At 46.9% G+C, this 18,089-nt stretch overlaps 1 protein-coding gene across 1 annotated transcript in view; it reads left to right on the top strand.

Moving 5' to 3' along the window:
• The window catches only part of RYR2 (ryanodine receptor 2), a 3,071,198-nt gene that overhangs the window by 1,101,930 nt on the left and 1,951,179 nt on the right, over positions 1-18,089 (top strand). Inside the window, exon 34 of the mRNA XM_078648003.1 lies at positions 12,507-12,707. Within this exon, the coding sequence (XP_078504129.1) occupies positions 12,507-12,707 (201 nt within the window). The remainder of the gene's footprint in view (positions 1-12,506; positions 12,708-18,089) is intronic.

The following is an 18,089-nucleotide window of genomic DNA, read 5'->3' as shown; positions in this document are numbered from 1 at the left end:
TTTTCAGTACCTTAAAAAAAATAGTGGTTATCAGTGGTTACACATTTTTGCGCCATTTAAAACAAGAGAAACAGTGATTTTTCTGTGTTTATTGAATGTGTTGCTTTTATTAATTGCATGATTTCTGCACTGATATTGCATGTGTATAGACAGCGTGTGTACAGGGTAGATGAGGTCCAAATAGATTTCTACAAATCAAACTTATTGTAGTTCACCATGCAATAATCTGTGGTCACTCTTTCCTTCCTATGTAAACGTTTATCTGCGAAAAGTCCCTCTCAACATTGACACTTGAGACGGGCAACGCCAAAGCAGCCAGTACACAATTTGCTAACTCTGGCCAATGACATAGCTTTCCATGCGAACTGGTGCACGTGAAGATTGTGATTCTCTAGGACCTGTTCTGCAACATATGCGTTGAATTGGGTGCATATGCCCTCAGTTATTGAAGCAATCAAAATTAAGCGGCACTTTTGAAAGTCTGGAGAAAATTCAGAAGGGATCTAGAACTTGTGCAGAGTACGTCAATGAGGCTTCATTAACTTCAAATGCCATGATTGGGGAATGAACATTTCTATGCTTCATCACAAGCCATTTCACATATACTGTACAATAATATTTCCTGAATTGATCCTCCACATTTCTTTGCTTACCAAGTGGCAAGAATTCTAACATGCAGCATGTTGCAATGCCAAACTCACCAAAAGTGTCTCCCACCCTACTCTAAAGGAGATGTTTCACATCTACACCAATTATGCTGAACACTTGGTAGACAAGGGTGTTTTCAGACTCTAATATTTCGATTATGTCCATTACATCAGTCATGTACTCCAGTAAAAACCAATGATCATCACATTTCTTGCCTTTGGCATCATTACTAAGCAAACATTCTGTAAATGGTCGCCATATGGATAATATAGCATTCACAGCATCTAAGACTGAGAACCACCAGCTAAATTACAGTTAGGATGACTCTTTTTTTTATGCCACACAAAGCACAAAATGAGAAATATTTGCATTGTAGTTCCTGGGCACACCGAAACAGTACATCAGAATGAACTACAAAGTCAATGGCATTCTTCATTAACTCTAAAGATTGCAAAGATGCTTTCAGCATACCATCTAGCAAGTGACAAGGATCTCTTACAGGGAAGCACTTCAGCTCAGTTATCGATTTTGACAGGTCAACATATAACTTTTTCATATACGTAGCTGAATAACTACAAATACAAACAATATCACTCCAATCTTTAATGAACTTGGTAGGAACTTTTTTGCAGCAGCATTCCAGGTGACACTGTGTTCCATGTTAACCAAACGTCTTGTGTCATGTTTTTACCACTATCTCAGATGCTTGGTGACAACACTCTTTTCACATATACCTGTAACTACACCTTGCATTGAATGTTTAAATCCTGGAGTGATTGGTAATTCATCAAGAATCAATAATGACTTGCTAGACAAGGGGACTGATGTATCAAACGATTTCACCAATTCTCTGTCTGATATATGTGATGGTATATATCGGGAAAGATTCTTACGAAACCAGCCATTTTATCTATCAGTGAAATCAAATGTAGCCAAAGTATCAAATATGATTTTGATATTTACTGATTCTGTACAGTTTATAAAATAACATACATTTAAGTGACATCCCTAAAGAATAAAACTCAAGCAGAATAATGTTAGCCCAGTCTTTTTCACTGCTGCCTTGCATTACAAAGTTACATTGTATTGCCCCCGTTCAGGCAGAAAAAATATGAATCTTTCACTCATATTTTCTTTCTTTGAATGGCACTTAGTTTGTGGTTGTGAAGGTGTTTTTTCAGTGTTTATATGTTTACACTGTTGATGGCTATTTTCCTTTCAGTGGGGTTTTATCAGTTGTTATAGGCTTAAAGCTAAAACCAGACAGCCTAGGTATGAAATACCTTGAAGAGAAAAATACATTGGCCGTCTTTATCAGAATAACCAGGTGATAAAATTATCCTGGGGTAAATCTGTTACCACCCAAGCAGTTTTATCTTATGATGATTTTACTGTCCCTTTTCAAAATGTCAGTGTCGTTATGAGGGATAACATGCAGAACTGGTGTTATAGCAATTGAATTCTGTGCATTTGAACTCACCCTAATCTGTTTTCTTAGCTGAAATATCTCCAGGGATTCCCCAAACGGATCTGTGTAGAGAAAAACATGAGGTGTGCAAAATTATGGCATTTTTTAAAATACTGGCCTTTGAATGGAGGACCACTGAAGGAAGGATTGGCGCCCACAGGACTTGTGACATACCACACCAACCAGACCCCAGGGATATGCAAGAGGTGTGATGTCCAACTATCAAATGAAGTTGAAATTCATTTTAACTTTGACAGATGTTTCTCAGGCTTTGGACAAGAAAGATGCTTTATAGTGGAGCCCCACCCTAAACCACATGGCATACTTGAAGTCCCAGGCTTAGTCAAAACTTTGAATTGTGTGCATTGTATTTTGATTTTCACCACCTGGATGCAAATGTAACCTTGTTTTCTGTAGCACCATTTTTCTATGCACTGAGGGGTTTCTCCTGTCATGGCCTCACCACAACTGACAGTGAGATTGCTACAGGTGTTAGAGCCAGGCGTTGCTTTTTTCTCATGTATAATGCCCAGTGCACACTGAACATTGCCATCATCAAGTATGCTTCCAGGAGTTGCCTGAACAGTGGATTCAGCAGCAGTTCCCATGCTGCAGTTGCCCCCACATATGATAAAGGTACTGTATGACGAAAAGAGAGGGTCTGCTTTCTTTTGGTATCTTAAGGAATAGGTGTACTAAGGCAATTCCTGATTAGTAATTGTTAGAATTGTCAGCCTTAGGGTGGTCTTCTCTCCAAACGCCCCTCTTTTTTTATGTCTTTTGCTGGCCATAGGACTCTGCACACTTTACCATTGCTAACCATTGCGAGAGTGCATGTTTTCACTCCTTAAAACATTGTAACTTTGGCTTATCCCCATTTAACATATTTAATTTATTTATAAGTCCCTAGAAAAATGGTAGTACATGTACCTAGGGCTTATAAATTAAGTGCTACTAGTGAGATTACAGCACTGATTGTGCCACCCACGTAACTAGCCCATGTCTCAGGCCTGCCATTTCAGCCAGTGTGTGCAGTTTTAAATTGCTATTTCGACCTGGAAAAATAAACCTTTTGCCAGGCCCAGACCTTCCTTTTTAATACATCTAAGTCAAGTCAAGTCAAGTCAAGTCAAGTCAAGTTGGAATTTGTATAGCGCACTACTCACCCAGAGGGTCTCAAGGCGCTTGAGGGAGGGGGGGTACTTTATTTATCAAATATCCAAGTTTTGAGTTGTTTTCTGAAGGATAGGTGGTTCTGTGTAAGGCGGAGGTGGGTGGGGAGAGAATTCCACGTTTTGGCCGTAAAGTAGGAGAAAGATCTTCCTCCCATGGTGGATCTTTGAATGCGTGGAATCACGGCGAGGGCTTGATTGGACGATCGTAGTTGGCGGGTGGGGGTGTAGAAGGTCAGGCGCGTGTTGAGGTATTTGGGTCCTAGGTCGTAGAGGCCTTTATGTGCGTGGGTGAGGAGACGGAACGTTATTCTCTTGTTGACGGGGAGCCAGTGGAGGTCTCTTAGGTGACCGGATATGTGATTGTGGCGGGGGATGTCAAGGATGAGTCTGGCGGAGGCGTTCTGAATGCGTTGGAGTTTTTTCTGTTATTTGGCTGTCGTTCCGGCGTAGATGGTGTTTCCGTAGTCCAGTCGGCTTGTGACAAGAGCATGGGTGACCGTCTTTCTTGTTTCCGTGGGAATCCAACGGAAGATCTTTTTGAGCATACGTAGGATGTTAAAGCATTTATTTATTTATTTATAATTAAGCTTATATCGCGCACAGCTACCCACAATGGGTTTCCCGGCGCTAGGGATAGACTGTAGAAGAAAAGGAGGTAGTTGCACCTAAGTTGAGACACAGCAGGCTATGGGGCACGTTGAGAAAAAAGCCAAGTTTTCAAGGCCCTACGGAAGCAAAACAAGTTGGTCTCGAGTTTTAGGGCCAGTGGGAGGGAGTTCCAATATTTAGGGCCCAAAGTAGAAAAGGAACGACCTCCCATTTTTGTCAGCTTCCATCTTGGCATGATGAAATTTCCCACGTCCGATGACCTTAGTGGAGGTATGGGTCTGTAAGGTGTTATCAACCCTTGAAGGTAAGCTGGGGCACTACCCTGCTTAGCCTTGAACATATAGCATAGTGCCTTAAATTTAATGCGTTCAGGCATACTCAACCAATGAAGGTCGCGTAAGGCGGCCTTGGCTGAAGTGCGTCTAGGAATATTTTTCAGCAGGCGCGCAGCCGCATTTTGCACTACCTGTAATACCTGCAAGGTAGCTTTATCTGCACCCAAGTAGAGAATATTACCGTAGTCCAGGCGAGATGTTACAAGCGCCTGGACTACGGTTCTACGAGAGGAGAGTGGGAGCATCCACAAGATCTTGTAGAGCCACCGCAGCGTTGAGAAGCAGATGGCTGCGACCTTGGTGGCCTGTTGTCTCATGGTTAACCTGTCGTCAATAATGACGCCCAGGTTACGAACTGCAGTGGAAGGTGTAGGTACAGTTCCCAATTCGATGGGCCAATGGTGCGGGCCCCAGAGATGTTTATTGCGCCCCAGAATGACCACCTCGGTCTTCTCCCCATTCAGTTTGAGACAGTTTCTCCGCATCCAGTCCGCCACAAGAGTGAGGCCAGACTTGAGTGCGGAGATGTTGTTCTCGTCTCTCCCTGATAGGGAGAAGACAATCTGGGTGTCATCAGCATAGGAAAATAGGGTTAGCCCAGCCTGTTCGACAATTGATGCCAAGGGTTTAACGTACATATTAAATAATAAGGGACTAAGGATTGCATGATGAAGATACGGCGTTGACTTGTCTGGTCATCGAGAGGGGGGAGTCCAGGATGAAGCCCAGGTTGCGTGCGTGGTCCGTTGGTTTGGGTGCGCTGCCCAGGGCCGGGGGCCACCATGAGTCGTCCCAGGAAGAGGGGGAAGATCCTAGGATGAGGACTTCCGTCTTGTCTGAATTTAGTTTTAAACGGCTGTTCTTCATCCACTCTGCTACGTCTTTCATCCCTTCGTGTAGGTTGGTTTTGGCGGTGTTTGGGTCTTTGGTGAGGGAGAGGATTAGCTGTGTGTCGTCAGCGTAGGAGATGATGTTGAGGTTGTGTTGTCGCGCGATGGATGCAAGGGGGCTCATGTAGACGTTGAAGAGGGTGGGGCTGAGCGATGATCCTTGTGGTCCGCCGCAGATGACTTCAGTGGCGTCTGATCTGAAAGGGGGGAGGCAGACTCTCTGGGTCCTTCCGGTGAGGAACGAGATGATCCAGTCCAATGCTTTTCCTTGAATCCCGACATTGCTGAGGCGTTTTATGAGGGTGCTGTGACAGACCGTGTCGAATGCTGCGGAGAGGTCCAGTAGGATGAGGGCCGCTGTTTCTCCATTGTCAAGTAGTGTTCGAATGTCGTCTGTGGCTGCGATGAGGGCGGTTTCGGTGCTGTGTTTGGCTCGGAAGCCGGACTGTGATGGGTCGAGGGAGCCGTTAGATTCAAGGAAGGCGGCGAGCTGACTGTTAACGGTTTTCTCAATGACTTTGGCAGGGAATGGAAGGAGCGAAATGGGGCGGTAGTTTTTAAGTTCGGTGGGGTCTGCTGTGGGTTTCTTCAGGAGGGCGCTGAGTTCGGCATGTTTCCAGCTTTCCGGGAAGGTGGCGGTGTTGAGGGAGCAGTTGATGATATCTCGGAGATGGGGTGCGATGATGGAGTCGGCTTTGTTGAAGATGTGGTGGGGGCATGGGTCGGTTGGCGATCCGGAGTGGATGGAGTTCATCAAGCGGATGGTGTCCTCAGTGCTGATTGGGTTCCAGGCGCAAAGGTTGGTGGTGAGGGGCTTCGGTTCGGAGGTAGGGGGGTGGACTGGTCGCCGAAGCTGTTATGTATGTCAGTGATTTTGCTGTGGAAGAACGAGGCTAGAGAGTCGCAGAGGTCTTGAGAGGGAGTGATGTCATTGGTGCCGGCGCTGGGATTGGTAAACTCTTTGACTTTGTTGAAGAGTTCCTTGCTGTTGTGGGCGTTGTTGTCGAGTCGATCCTTGAATGCTGTTTTCTTGGTGGAACGGATCAGCTGATGGTGTTTACGGGTGGCGTTCTTGAGGGCGGTCATGTTGTCTGTGGTTGGGTTTTTTCGCCAGGCTTTCTCGAGGGTGCGTCAGATCTTTTTGGATTTCTTGAGTTCGTCATTGAACCAGGGGGCTTTTTTGATACCTGGCTTGTTTAGATTGTTTTTCAGGGGTGCTAATTCGTTAGCACTATGTGTGATCCATTGTGTGAAGTTGATGGCTGCTTTATTTGGGTCCAGTGATTTGGTGGGAGGGTTTTGGTAAAGCGACGTGGTGAGTTGGTCGGTGGTAATTTTGTTCCAGTTTCTACGGGGGATTTGTTGTGGGTGGTGGTGGGTCGTGGTCTTTTTGTAATTAAAGTGGATGCAGCAGTGGTCCGTCCAATGGAGTTCTGTGGCGTGGTTGAAGGAGATGTACTTGCTGGAGGAGAAGATTGGGTCTAGCGTGTGACCGGCGTAGTGGGTGGGGGTGTTTACCAGTTGTTTGAGTCCGAGATTGGGCAGTATATTTATAGAGTAGGACATATACTTTTAGGTTTTATATGTCCTGGTAGTAAACAAGTCTTACATTCGTTTTTCACTACTGCAAGACCAACATCTCCCATAGGATTATATTGGAGTTACCTTATTACATTTATTAAGCTGTAATTTACAAATGGAAGCAGGTAACCAATTCATTTTTGGTGTCTTTGAAACTGTAATGAAAATTCTTCTCTTTTGGTAAATTTGGATTTTAAATTACAATTTTGAAAACGCCCCTTTCAATTAGTTGAAATTTTCCTGCCTTAACTTTTTAGTGCTTATATCCTGTCTCTGGGTCACATGACTAGGTGTACCTGACATTTGGGATTTGCATCTTCTTGCTAGACAGCCACACATAACAGAGAAAAAGTGTGCCTGGATCAGCCATCATTAGACGGATGGGAGGACAGAGCCTGGCACAGTCCCTACTTTCACTAAAATAGGCTGTGTCCTGCTGTCACACAAAGGGCTGCATAGCCCCTGTTATTAGTCAGGAGCCAGGCAGGGAAGGTAGGATGCCTGGGGACTTCACAGGGAAACCTCTAGAAGCCTCACTCCCCTGTCAAAGGTACATCTGGGCATAAATATTGGACCTCAGACGGCACCTCTTCAGTACACTTCTGGACCTGTAGATACTCGGCAGGAAGGACTGCTGTGCTGCTGAAATGATAGCCACTCTGCTGGACTGCTGCTCTGAAAGACTACTGCCCTGCTGTGCTAACCTGCTGCCCTCTTGCCTGAGTGAGAAAGACTAGATCTGTTGAACCCAAGATGCCAAAGTGAATCCAATGGCTAGTTGGCTGGTCTCTTGACTAGAAATGTAGGGACAGAAGGCTCCAACAACCATGAAATAGCACCTGCACTCTGCCATCTGAGAGTCTACCAAGCATATGCTGCCACTCTAGTCCTGGACCCTTGCAAGTAGGCCTAAGGAGCTCTGCCAGCCTCTGTGGACACAGCGGAACCAACGCATCTCCTTTGCTGTGCAGTGCAATCCCGGCACAAACGATGCATCACTGCTGTTGCGTTGATCAATATCATTACAAAGAGGTGCATCGCATCACAGCCCGTCACTTCATTGGAAAAGGGCCTCAAATCCCTTGTTGACGGCAACCTCAATGACTCCACATCGCAGCCTCACAGCTCCTCGGAACCGGCACATCACTCCGATTGCACAAAGCATCCTCAATGCCAGTCTTCACATTGCACACCTTTGTCGATGGGATCCTTGACAATGAGGATGCAAGACCTCACACCGCAGCATTGCCGTATCTCGGAACTGATGCATCGCTTCGGCTGTGCGACGCATCTTCAATGTGGATAATCGCAATGTCCTGCAAACCAAAACGTAAGATACTTTCTTCAGCAGGCCTAACTGGGTCCCTCTAGCCAGCCAGAGCTCCATCGTGGTTGGCCTGAACTTGTGACTTTGTCCCGGTCCGGCACAACCAGATATCTACAATTGACACTTTGTGCTTTTTAGTGCTATTTTTATTCAAATCTTTAAAATTGAATATGTCTGGTTCGACTGATCGGAATTATGTTGTTTTTGGTCTTGTTTTATTTATTACTAGCAGCCCGTCCTGACGTTGTCCGGGTATGAATTGCTGCCAGCCGATTGTCGCGCCCATTGGCCACGCCCCCATAACTCGAAATATTGCCCAATAAAAATTACCATAACAAATGCCTAAATCCTAATATGTGAGCACCCTCCATAGAACTTCTGGCGGGAGGTGTGTCTAAAAGTGTATCTCGGTGCTGGCCATCAATGAGAGAGACCTGTGCATTTTTCAAATGGGTGGTGAAACTATATGAGTATGTTGTTGGAGATGTGGCCCGCCGTGCCAGCAATGTACTTACCGGGGGAGGGATAGGCCCTTTCTTGCTATTTCCGTGGAGGCGGGCCTTGTTTCCGGATGTGCGTCACGTGCGGCCTGTGCGCAACAGAAGTGGTAAATCTCCAGTGTGCGCATCAGGCGTCACCGGACGATGAGGCGAGATTAGATTTCCTGCACAATGGCCCCTGTTTGTGCTCCTTCCGGCCCTTGGGAATAGCGCCATGCCTGACCTACATACAGTACAGCAGGAGCACGGGGAAAGCACACCCGGAGCTGGAATGTACGCTCGCATTTTATTTTTGTGATGCCGTGCCCCGCACACACGCCCACGCCCCAGCACAGGATATCAGACATGGCATGAAGGGCGGCACGTACCACACGTTTTCGTAGTGCCGTGCCTCCAGCACACGCCCACAGCTCACGATATGAGACATGGCATGAACGGTGGAACGTACCACATGCCCCCAGCGTTTGACACGCCCACAGCACAACGCAGACACGCCCACAAGGGACTACTTTGCTGGAACTGTTCTTTTACCTTTTAAATGTATATGGTGGGCGTCTGCATAGCCTAAGTCCTTCTGCTGCAACTGCCCTTTCCAACGCTGTATTGGGTGTTGTGATTGGTGCTGTGGTTACTGAGATTACCCGCCTCAAAGGTTTGGGCTCTCTCTTTATAATATTAGTATGGAAAATGATTCTACTGTTCTAAATTGGTGCGTGATCCTTTGGTGGTGTGCTCTCACTGTGTTTCAGTTTGAAGTGTTGTGCAAATACTTTACACAGTGCCTCTGAGTTCAGCCTGACTGGTCTGTGCTAAGCTACCCAAAGGCTGAGCACAGGTTAATTTAGGGACTGCTCATGACTACACTCTGAGAAGATGTGTGGTTGCTGCTTTAGAAAGGATGCACTACCCCTCAACCAGTAACCCAATTTCTAACTTGTAATCAACCCACCAGCAGTTATTTTTCTGGGAGTAGTGTACTCTGCCTTATGGTTTACCTACACCCATAGAAGAATATGTGAAGGATCAGATGATCCTTCCAGGCATTGGGGATGCACCCCTCCATCGCCTTCTGGCGAAATTCTGTTAAACTCCACTGGAATGCAGATTGTGTTTTACTTAAAGTCTTCTCCCAAATACTACTTAAAGGCTTACTGGACCCAAAGATTGTCCTATTAAATAATGGAGCGGGGATCCATCACCATCATACCATGAGGCGGCTCCTCTCAATATGCTTTGGTATGAAGCCTTCTCAGCTCCCCCTGCTGGACTGTTTGTTGGGGAATTTACTCTTATTCTGCCCCCCTCCCCTGAGATGCTGAAAGCTGCACTAGACATTGGCAATGTATTTTCTTTCTATATCAAGATATGTTTAGTATTAGCCTCCCCTATCCCTTTGGGCCAGCTCCCCTTCTGCCCCCAGGGGGGCATGTAGATGGGTGATGGATGAAGGCCTAGGCACAGATGGGCAGTCACCTCAGTCTGTATGTTCTATTATTTAAAGCCTCCCTTGTGTTTTATTTTTTATTACCATCAAAGAGCCAGGATATATTTAGAAATGCGCTCTAATCTAAAACTGCCTAACCTCAATGAAAGATTAGCCCATTTTACAATGTACTCACCTCAAATTTCTCAACTGGACCTTTCCTCTTTCAAATTCCCCAGGATAGGAAAGTCCATATTGTGATGCATAATATCAGGAGTGGAAATTGTATACTTTTCCACTTCACTTACTAACTTGACAAATAGCTGACAAAAGTGGGCAACTGCATCACAAACCAGGGTTGCTACAGTGCGGTTCTCAGAGTCTAATTAAAAATCAGCCACACAATTTGTTGACCAGTATCTTAGATAAAATATGCCCTTTTCATCTCAACTCCTATGGTGCCAGCAGATTTGTACAGGAGGGCATTCTTAAAGTTAGCTGTCTCTACCCCATTGATCTTCTCTTCTAAGTACATGTAGGGCTTGCAAATATTCGAGGCTTTTAGAAAGAGTGAGGATATGTCTAATCACCAGGCATTTCTCCTAAATTTTTAGCCAGTCGGCGCTGTTCTTTGAACACATATGCATGCACACACAGCCACCCATGTGTGAGCACATGTGTGATCAAGCATTTTCTAGACCCACACTCGATTATCTCCTCATTACCCTCTCTTGTCTCAGTGCCCTATCATTTACACTTGGTTTTCCTATTAACCTTTCTAATCGCACTGAGGGGTGGAGGATCTTGGAGTATAACTCTTCATTCAATCAATTAGCATTGCAACCAATTTGGCTACACAATGAAGACCAGGAATTGGTAACCAAATCCAAGGTTTTTTATTACAAATTAGTAATCAAATTAAAATAGATTAGTCTCTAGACCATACTTTAGAGAACCAGAGATATCAATAAGGATTACAACATGGTGTCCAAGTCTCCTGAAGAAATGTGGGCACACCAATTTAAAGAAGACAAGTAACTCAGTGAGTGCTATACAAGCTAACAACATCCGATGTTCAGAAAACAATCTCAAGTTATCCATTCTATATATTAGTAATCTAAATAACCCAGGCACAGTCCAATTTGGAAAGAATGGTTCAGTTAGTTCAGAGATTCTCAGAAATCAAAGACTTCTATTTCAGGGCCAGGGACAAGGCAAAGGGGACTGACTAAAGCAAGCATTAGCATATTAGAAGCTCGGTCAAGAGTCTTCAGTAGGTTGGGAGTGAATGTTAACCTTAGCCATACTTGAAAAAAGTCTAAAAAAGAATCATTGAGGGCTGGACCTCACAAAGTCCATTCTGAGGGATAGTAGAGAATCATGATAGGGTTCAGGTAGTAGTCCATGGGTGATTCTGCCTTGGGTCTGCAGAATTGGGGTCCAGCAAAGAAATCCGCAAAGAATCAGCAAAGGAAAGTTCAACCAGCGTTCCAAGAGAGTTTTGAAGGGGTCTCCTGAAGTCACAACAGCGGTCCATAGGTTGTAGTCCACAAGTCCATAGGTGACACCCACTTTATCAGCTTGTTACCATGGTCGCCATTGTTCTTGTTACATTCCCATATTGGCAATTGCAACGGTAGAGATGTATCCCGCACTGAACAGGGGAATGTTGTCTCTTTCATACACTCCGGTAAGAGATGAATAGACTCGTTCATTAGTGCTTCAGTTCTCTATTGCTGTTCAAGAAATGTATCTATTCTAAACTAGCGATGTAGGAGAATACCTGCAAGAATGTCGCGTTAGCAGAATACAGGAACACAGTAGCTTATAAAATGCAGTATAATGAGATACAGGCCTTTAGAGTAAATGCAATGTTAAGACAATAAATCAATGGTGCACATTTAATATGCATATGCGCATTTAAACATATGCAAATATACTTCTTTTAGTTCATGTTGTATTAGCAAGACAGTGAATGATCAAATGGCTCAATAATAAGTATGATTGACAACTACGTTGAAAGTACATACATGAGGATGAGGTCAACATTGTCGTGTTTAAAAAAAAGCATAAGCCCTCTAACATACCAGGGTCATATAGACCGATATCCTTACAATTCAATACATGTCAGCCGAGAGCTGTTCACTGTTGAATGGCTTTAATAGGTCACATTACCGCTGATTTTGTTGTTGTTTTCAATCCCGCTTTAAATGTGTCCCAAGAAAATTACTCAGGTGATGAAGAGGGGTAAAGAGCAGTGCAGTGCTGTGGCAACAAAACTATAAAAGTAGGAATGTTCTTGCACTTGATTAGCTACAGTTAATTCAGCGTTTTAGAAGTGTGATTTATATTGTGCCATATAATGTGATAGAACAAATGATAACATTTAATGTTATACGATAATCTTGTCGCACACCAGCTAATTTGCATTTCCTTGCATTTGGTCTTTTTCATCTATTGACTGATGATGTGTGTTCCCTTAACTTCTCCCTCTGTGCTGCAATAACTAAAGGTCTTCTTTCCGTAATGATTATTTTTTTATACTGTCAGATGTGCCACCTTCTGCAGTATCTATGTGACTGCCAAATACGACACAGGATAGAGGCCACTGTTGCATTCTCAGATGATTTTGTAGCCAAGCTTCAGGACAACCAGCGCTTCCGGTACAATGAAGTCATGCAAGCCCTTAACATGTCTGCTGCCCTAACCGCTAAGAAGACCAAGGAGTTCCGATCACCTCCTCAGGAACAAGTAAGTCTATCCGCCCCTCCTGAAGTTAGCGCTATTCATAACCTGAGAGCATCTCAATGTTTTATTGCAATCTTAATTCTTTTTTTTTTTACAATTGAGTAATATGATTCAAAACCAGTCATTTATTTTCAAACTGCTATGATATCCTTGTAATGGCCTGACCTGTCACTTTGTTGAGGTTTTTAATGTCATTAGCCAAGGATTGGCCGCTGTTTGAAATTGCAAAAACGTGGTAAAAAAATGACTGAAATGCAAGCATAGTGACTACCGGTTTGCTGAGAATAGTTCAAGCATTCCGCCCATTACGTTTTGTGCTTTATAACAGTATGAATGCAGCAGACCCATCTTCCCTAGGAGGCCGGCGCCATAACCAACGCCGTGCCCCCGTACCCAGAACCGGTTTCTTTGGTGCCAAAAGCACCCCCAGAGCAGGAAGACACCCGCCCCCCCCCCGGAGCCAATAGAGCGGCGCCAACCTTCCTTGCCAATGGGGGCCCCCGCGCCGCAGGAATGGCCCAATGGGGAGACAAAGCCTGGCCAGGGCGAAGGACGCCGGAGGGGGATATAAACCTGCTCCCCCAGGTATACTCCTAACTTCAGGAGTGGGGGAGCAGCACAGCACCAGGCAGAGAACTTTTGAGGAAGAAGATCATGGAAGCGGAGCAGCGAGGGGAACCCCTCACCACAAAAGCCAGCGGACGCCGTGCTGCGAATCGGACGAGGCCCGGGGCATGAGCGCGGCCGACCCACCGAGCGCAGGACTCAACCGAGTCCGGGCACCAAAAGCCAACCGGGCCACGCAAAAGACGCCCCCGGGAAGCCCGAGCAGAAGTGAGAGTGGATCAGCGGCAGAAGCACAACGGAGCCAGACGTTTTTTCCCCGCACCAGCGAGAGGCCGGGATCGCCCTCAACAGCCCCCCAACCGAGTACGCGGCAACCGGTGGCAGTGGGTTAACACCGGAACTGCAGGCGCTACATCCGTACCAGCAGGTGAGTGTTGCTAGCCCCGCCCGGGCATTTCCTGCACCCTGGTAGCTTCAGGAGCGGGGCGCAGCAGCTCGCCTTGCTGCGAGCCAGCCCTTTTCCCTGCAGCAGCGAGAGGCCGGGATCGCCTGCAACAGCCCCTCCCAACCGAGCTTACCTCGTACAGAGGGCGGGGGAGATCACGGCTGCCTGTTTCCTGCAACAGGCAAGTGCTGGCGCCGCCCGGGCAATTCCTTTGACCCCGGTAGCCTCAGAAGCGGGGCAAACAGCCCTCCTTGCCACGAGCCATATCGAGCGCCCGAGGCACGACAATAAGACCAGGCCCGGGTACAGCTGGAGATTGGGACCACGCACGGGAGACGTCGGAGAGAAGGGCAGGGCGGAAACAGTGGAGCAACAGGTGATGCGGTGGGTTGCTTAGCAGCCCAGACCACGAGTCCTTCTTAGAGCTTTTCCCAATCATAGTCGCACTCACAGCATGGCGGCAGGAGCTTAAAGACATGAAACTGACGCTATGGTCAGATAACAAAGGAGTGGTACAGGCAATTAATAAAGGGACAGCTAGGTGCCCAGATACTCTACGACAAATGTGCCGACTGATTAAATTGCAGTTGCAGGGCAACATAGACCTGAAAGCACGCCACGTACCAGGAATAGAGAACGAGGTGGCGGACGCCCTGTCCAGAGCAAGAATGGCGAAGTTCAGGGAACTTGCTCCCAGCGCAGACCAGAACATGACACCCTTTCCGGAACAGCTGTGGGACCTGGGGGGATTGACTTATCAGAGCTGATTAGTCAAGCACTCATGCCTGAGGCAGCCAGGATATATAGAAAGTATTCCTCCCAGGTGATGCAAATAGGAGGTATCCAGTCCCTGGGCGACGCAGGGGCAACAAGCGGGACGATCGAGGCATTCATACATTGGGCCTTCAACGCCAACAAGTCCAGGTCATGGGCACAAGGGCACCTGTCCGCACTGTCACACTACAGTAAGATAGCAACAGGGCACGATCCGACAGCATCACACTACATCAAAGCAGCAATGAAGGGCTGGAGACGCGCCAAGGGCACAAAAAAGGACAACAGGCGCCCAATAGACTATACTAAGCTCAGCGTACTGCTAAGAGCTCTGCAGGGTACCACAACAGACAGGTTTGAACTCATACTTTTCAGGGCAGCATTCGCGACCGCCTTCTTTGGGGCCTTCCGCATTAGCGAGCTGGTAGCACCAGCAAAAACAGGAACAGCAAAACACTGCTTGCAGGCGGGGGACGTAGCACCCAAGGCGGGAGAAGTGGAAATCTGGCTGAGAAGGTCATGGACAGATCAGGCCGGGAAGGGGGCATTGGTGACATTGGGATGTATCAAGGACCAGGATTGCTTGATGGCTTTTATGGCAGTGCGCCCAGCCGGCGAGGATCCCTTGTTCAAACACAAATATGGCACTCATCTGACCAAGTTCCAGTTCAGGGCAATTCTGCGCTGCACGCTCAGCGTAGCAGGGCTCCCCCCCGGCGGGTTTCGGGACTCACTCATTCAGGATAGGAGCAGCCACAACTGTCGCACAGCAAGGGATGAGCGAGGCCGGCATACAAGCTGTGGGGAGATGGCGGTGGAGGGCATACCGCACCTACGTGAGGCCACAATTGCTATGAGAGTCAAGGCCAGCTGGGGAGACGGCGGGGCACCCCCCAGCAGACTGGCAGTCAGGTGACAATATTCTTTGCTGTCCTTTCACCGACAGGACGAAGACCGCGCTTGGTATGGGTAGTGGGCCACTCATTCGTAAACAGGATGCACACCTGGTGGTGACAAGGGGGCCACAAGCAGGAGGGACGGCCAGTGAACACCTGCGTGCGGTGGTACGGCAAGCCAGGAATGAAATGGGACCAGCTGCCGGCGACCGTGGCGGACCTGCAAGCAGAGGCGGCCAGACACCCGGACATATTGATCATACATCTGGGGGGGAACGATCTGGCCAACCTAGGGAGGAGGACACTCCTCCAAAACATACAGAGGAATCTCACCGAGACAGCCAAGGCCTTTGGGAGCACCACCATTGTTTGGTCAGAACTGATCAGCAGGAGGGAATGGCTGGGTCGGAATCCCAAAAAGCAGTGGAGAACTCTAGGAAGAAACTGAACCTCACCATCAGCAAATTCTGCAGAACAAATGGGCTAGAGTCAATCAGACACGGGCTCATCCACACGGGTCGTCCCGAGTTCTATGCACCGGATGGGGTGCACCTGTCAGAAGCAGGAATGAGCATGTTCTGGAGTAACCTATGGGGCGCTATGGTCATGGCAGGATGCAAGTGAAGCGGGCCACAGGGGCTATGGGGAGCCGCAGGAAGACGGAAGCCTCCCTGGTGGCATGGCGGAGAACGACGGGGAGAATGGTTGGTACAGAGGCACACCAGAAGGCGGTGTGCCGGGACAAGACCACTTACCTTGGGATGCCTCACGACTGGGAAAGGGGGACCAAAGGATGACAGGTAGGACCACTCACCTTACGATGCCTCATGGCCCCCGCCCATTGGCAGGGCACAACAGGAGTCCGACAGGTAGCGAGTTGGACCTAACTCCAGGACGGCAGCTACACCCCCACTCTCATGCGGAACAAAAAGAAAAAACAACCGAACAAACTGACCAGATGACTTGCAGCAACAAGTAATCTTACAAAATGATGTGTAATAAGATACTGAATAGAGATGCATGTATTCCTAAATAAAACTGTGGCCAACAAATGACCACCACAAGAAGTGTGTACATCGGCTTTATTTCGAAGGGGATACAACGTGATACTTGCAATTGGAGGGAGTGGGGCTGAGAGTGTGGGTTATGCTTTTCAAGCACAAATTTATTGCTCTGTTTCAGTCCACTACCGCAAACGTCTCTGCTTCTTGTCAATTTGTGGTGCATGTTACGAATGAAAGGCAGATTTATTGCTGTGCACTCCAGGATAGGGCATGTCGGGAACGAAAATGCCATAATTCCAAAAGGAATGAATACCCCTAAAAGAATAATGAAATCTAAAGGCCTCCATATTCCACATTTATTTCAAATAATTCTCCATGAAGCTAATTACGCTAACTTTACCTCCTTGCCCACGCCTTCGTGTAATTGTCATTGTGGGGATGCCATGAGACAGTTTATACGTTCCTGGCCGGGTAGCTGCTTGTACAAGGCTCGTCAGAATGATGAACAAAAAACAAGGGACAGGATGCCATGAGTTTAAACAGGAATCTCAAGATATTTGATATGATAAATAAATAAAATGAAGAAAGACTAGTTTAGGCACGGGAAGGCAAAGCCGGACCAGAAAGGGGCCCGCGATAAACGCCTCCTGAGAGCAGAAACACCAGAGAGCGAGGCAACGAAGCCCATGAAAATGGGTGCAGGTTAGTGGTTGCGTGCTTCAAATCACACAATCAATGAGAAGGGGGTGCAGTGGTCAAGGAGTGAAAAGGCAGGATACAGAACCCTCGCCACAAACGGATCTCATTGCTTTTGGCCACCCACCCACACCAGCTTGTGGGCGTTGCAGCCGCAGTTTGTGATCGGTCAGGGGAGGGTGGAGACAGCACACAGAGATCGATTGGGAAAGCACAATAGCCTAGGAAGTAGAGCTGCTCAAACAGTGTCCTTGGGATGCCTCATGGCAGGGGCACTGGAAGTTGGCGATTGGCCAGCAAGGGTCAGCTGCGCATGGACACAACAATTTTAGCCCAGGCTAGGCCTGACAGCCACCCACATAAGTCTTGGTAGCAAGGAAAGCCTAGAAGTCACTAACGATAGACACCTGCACAGGGCCTGTCGCTCAGGGCTGTGCCGGAAGTGCTGTCAGGAAGTAATATGGACCAACAAATCAGAATTGCTTTGAAAACTATGACAGATGTGATCAATGATTAAGTAATCCATGAAGTGCAAATGAATTAAATACAATTGCTTATGATCCGTGTTTATATTCTGAAATAAACTATGGGCGTTATGCACCAACACTGGCTCCCCTTGTGTGTTCACTAAGAAGGGGGAAAGGGGGAATGCTTCGGGATGTACAAGAGGGTGCTGTTGGTCGCTCTCACGTCTGGGAGGGGTTTATAATATTAAGATTTCAAGTATTACCTTTAATATATTTACGGGGTATTTTGAGAGGATGTTTGCAACGAACACATGATAACAAAGAGGATACAAAACTTTTAAATAAATAAATAAAATGAGGAAAAGGCATGCTTTTTGGAGTAGGAATAGAGATTAAGGTAAAAACGTTGCATTGTTAGTACTAACCGTTTACTGATTTTGAGGAAGCAATGTTAATATGTAAGTAACTAACTGGGCTGACGTCTTTAAACTGTGAGTTTTAACCTCAGAGCATGCACAAAATGCAAACTATAGAAG

Source organism: Lissotriton helveticus, chromosome 6, assembly GCF_964261635.1.
Source record: "Lissotriton helveticus chromosome 6, aLisHel1.1, whole genome shotgun sequence".
NCBI lineage: Eukaryota > Metazoa > Chordata > Amphibia > Caudata > Salamandridae > Lissotriton > Lissotriton helveticus.
Note: the sequence above shows the minus strand (reverse complement) of the source record. Positions and strands in the feature narration are given on the sequence as shown.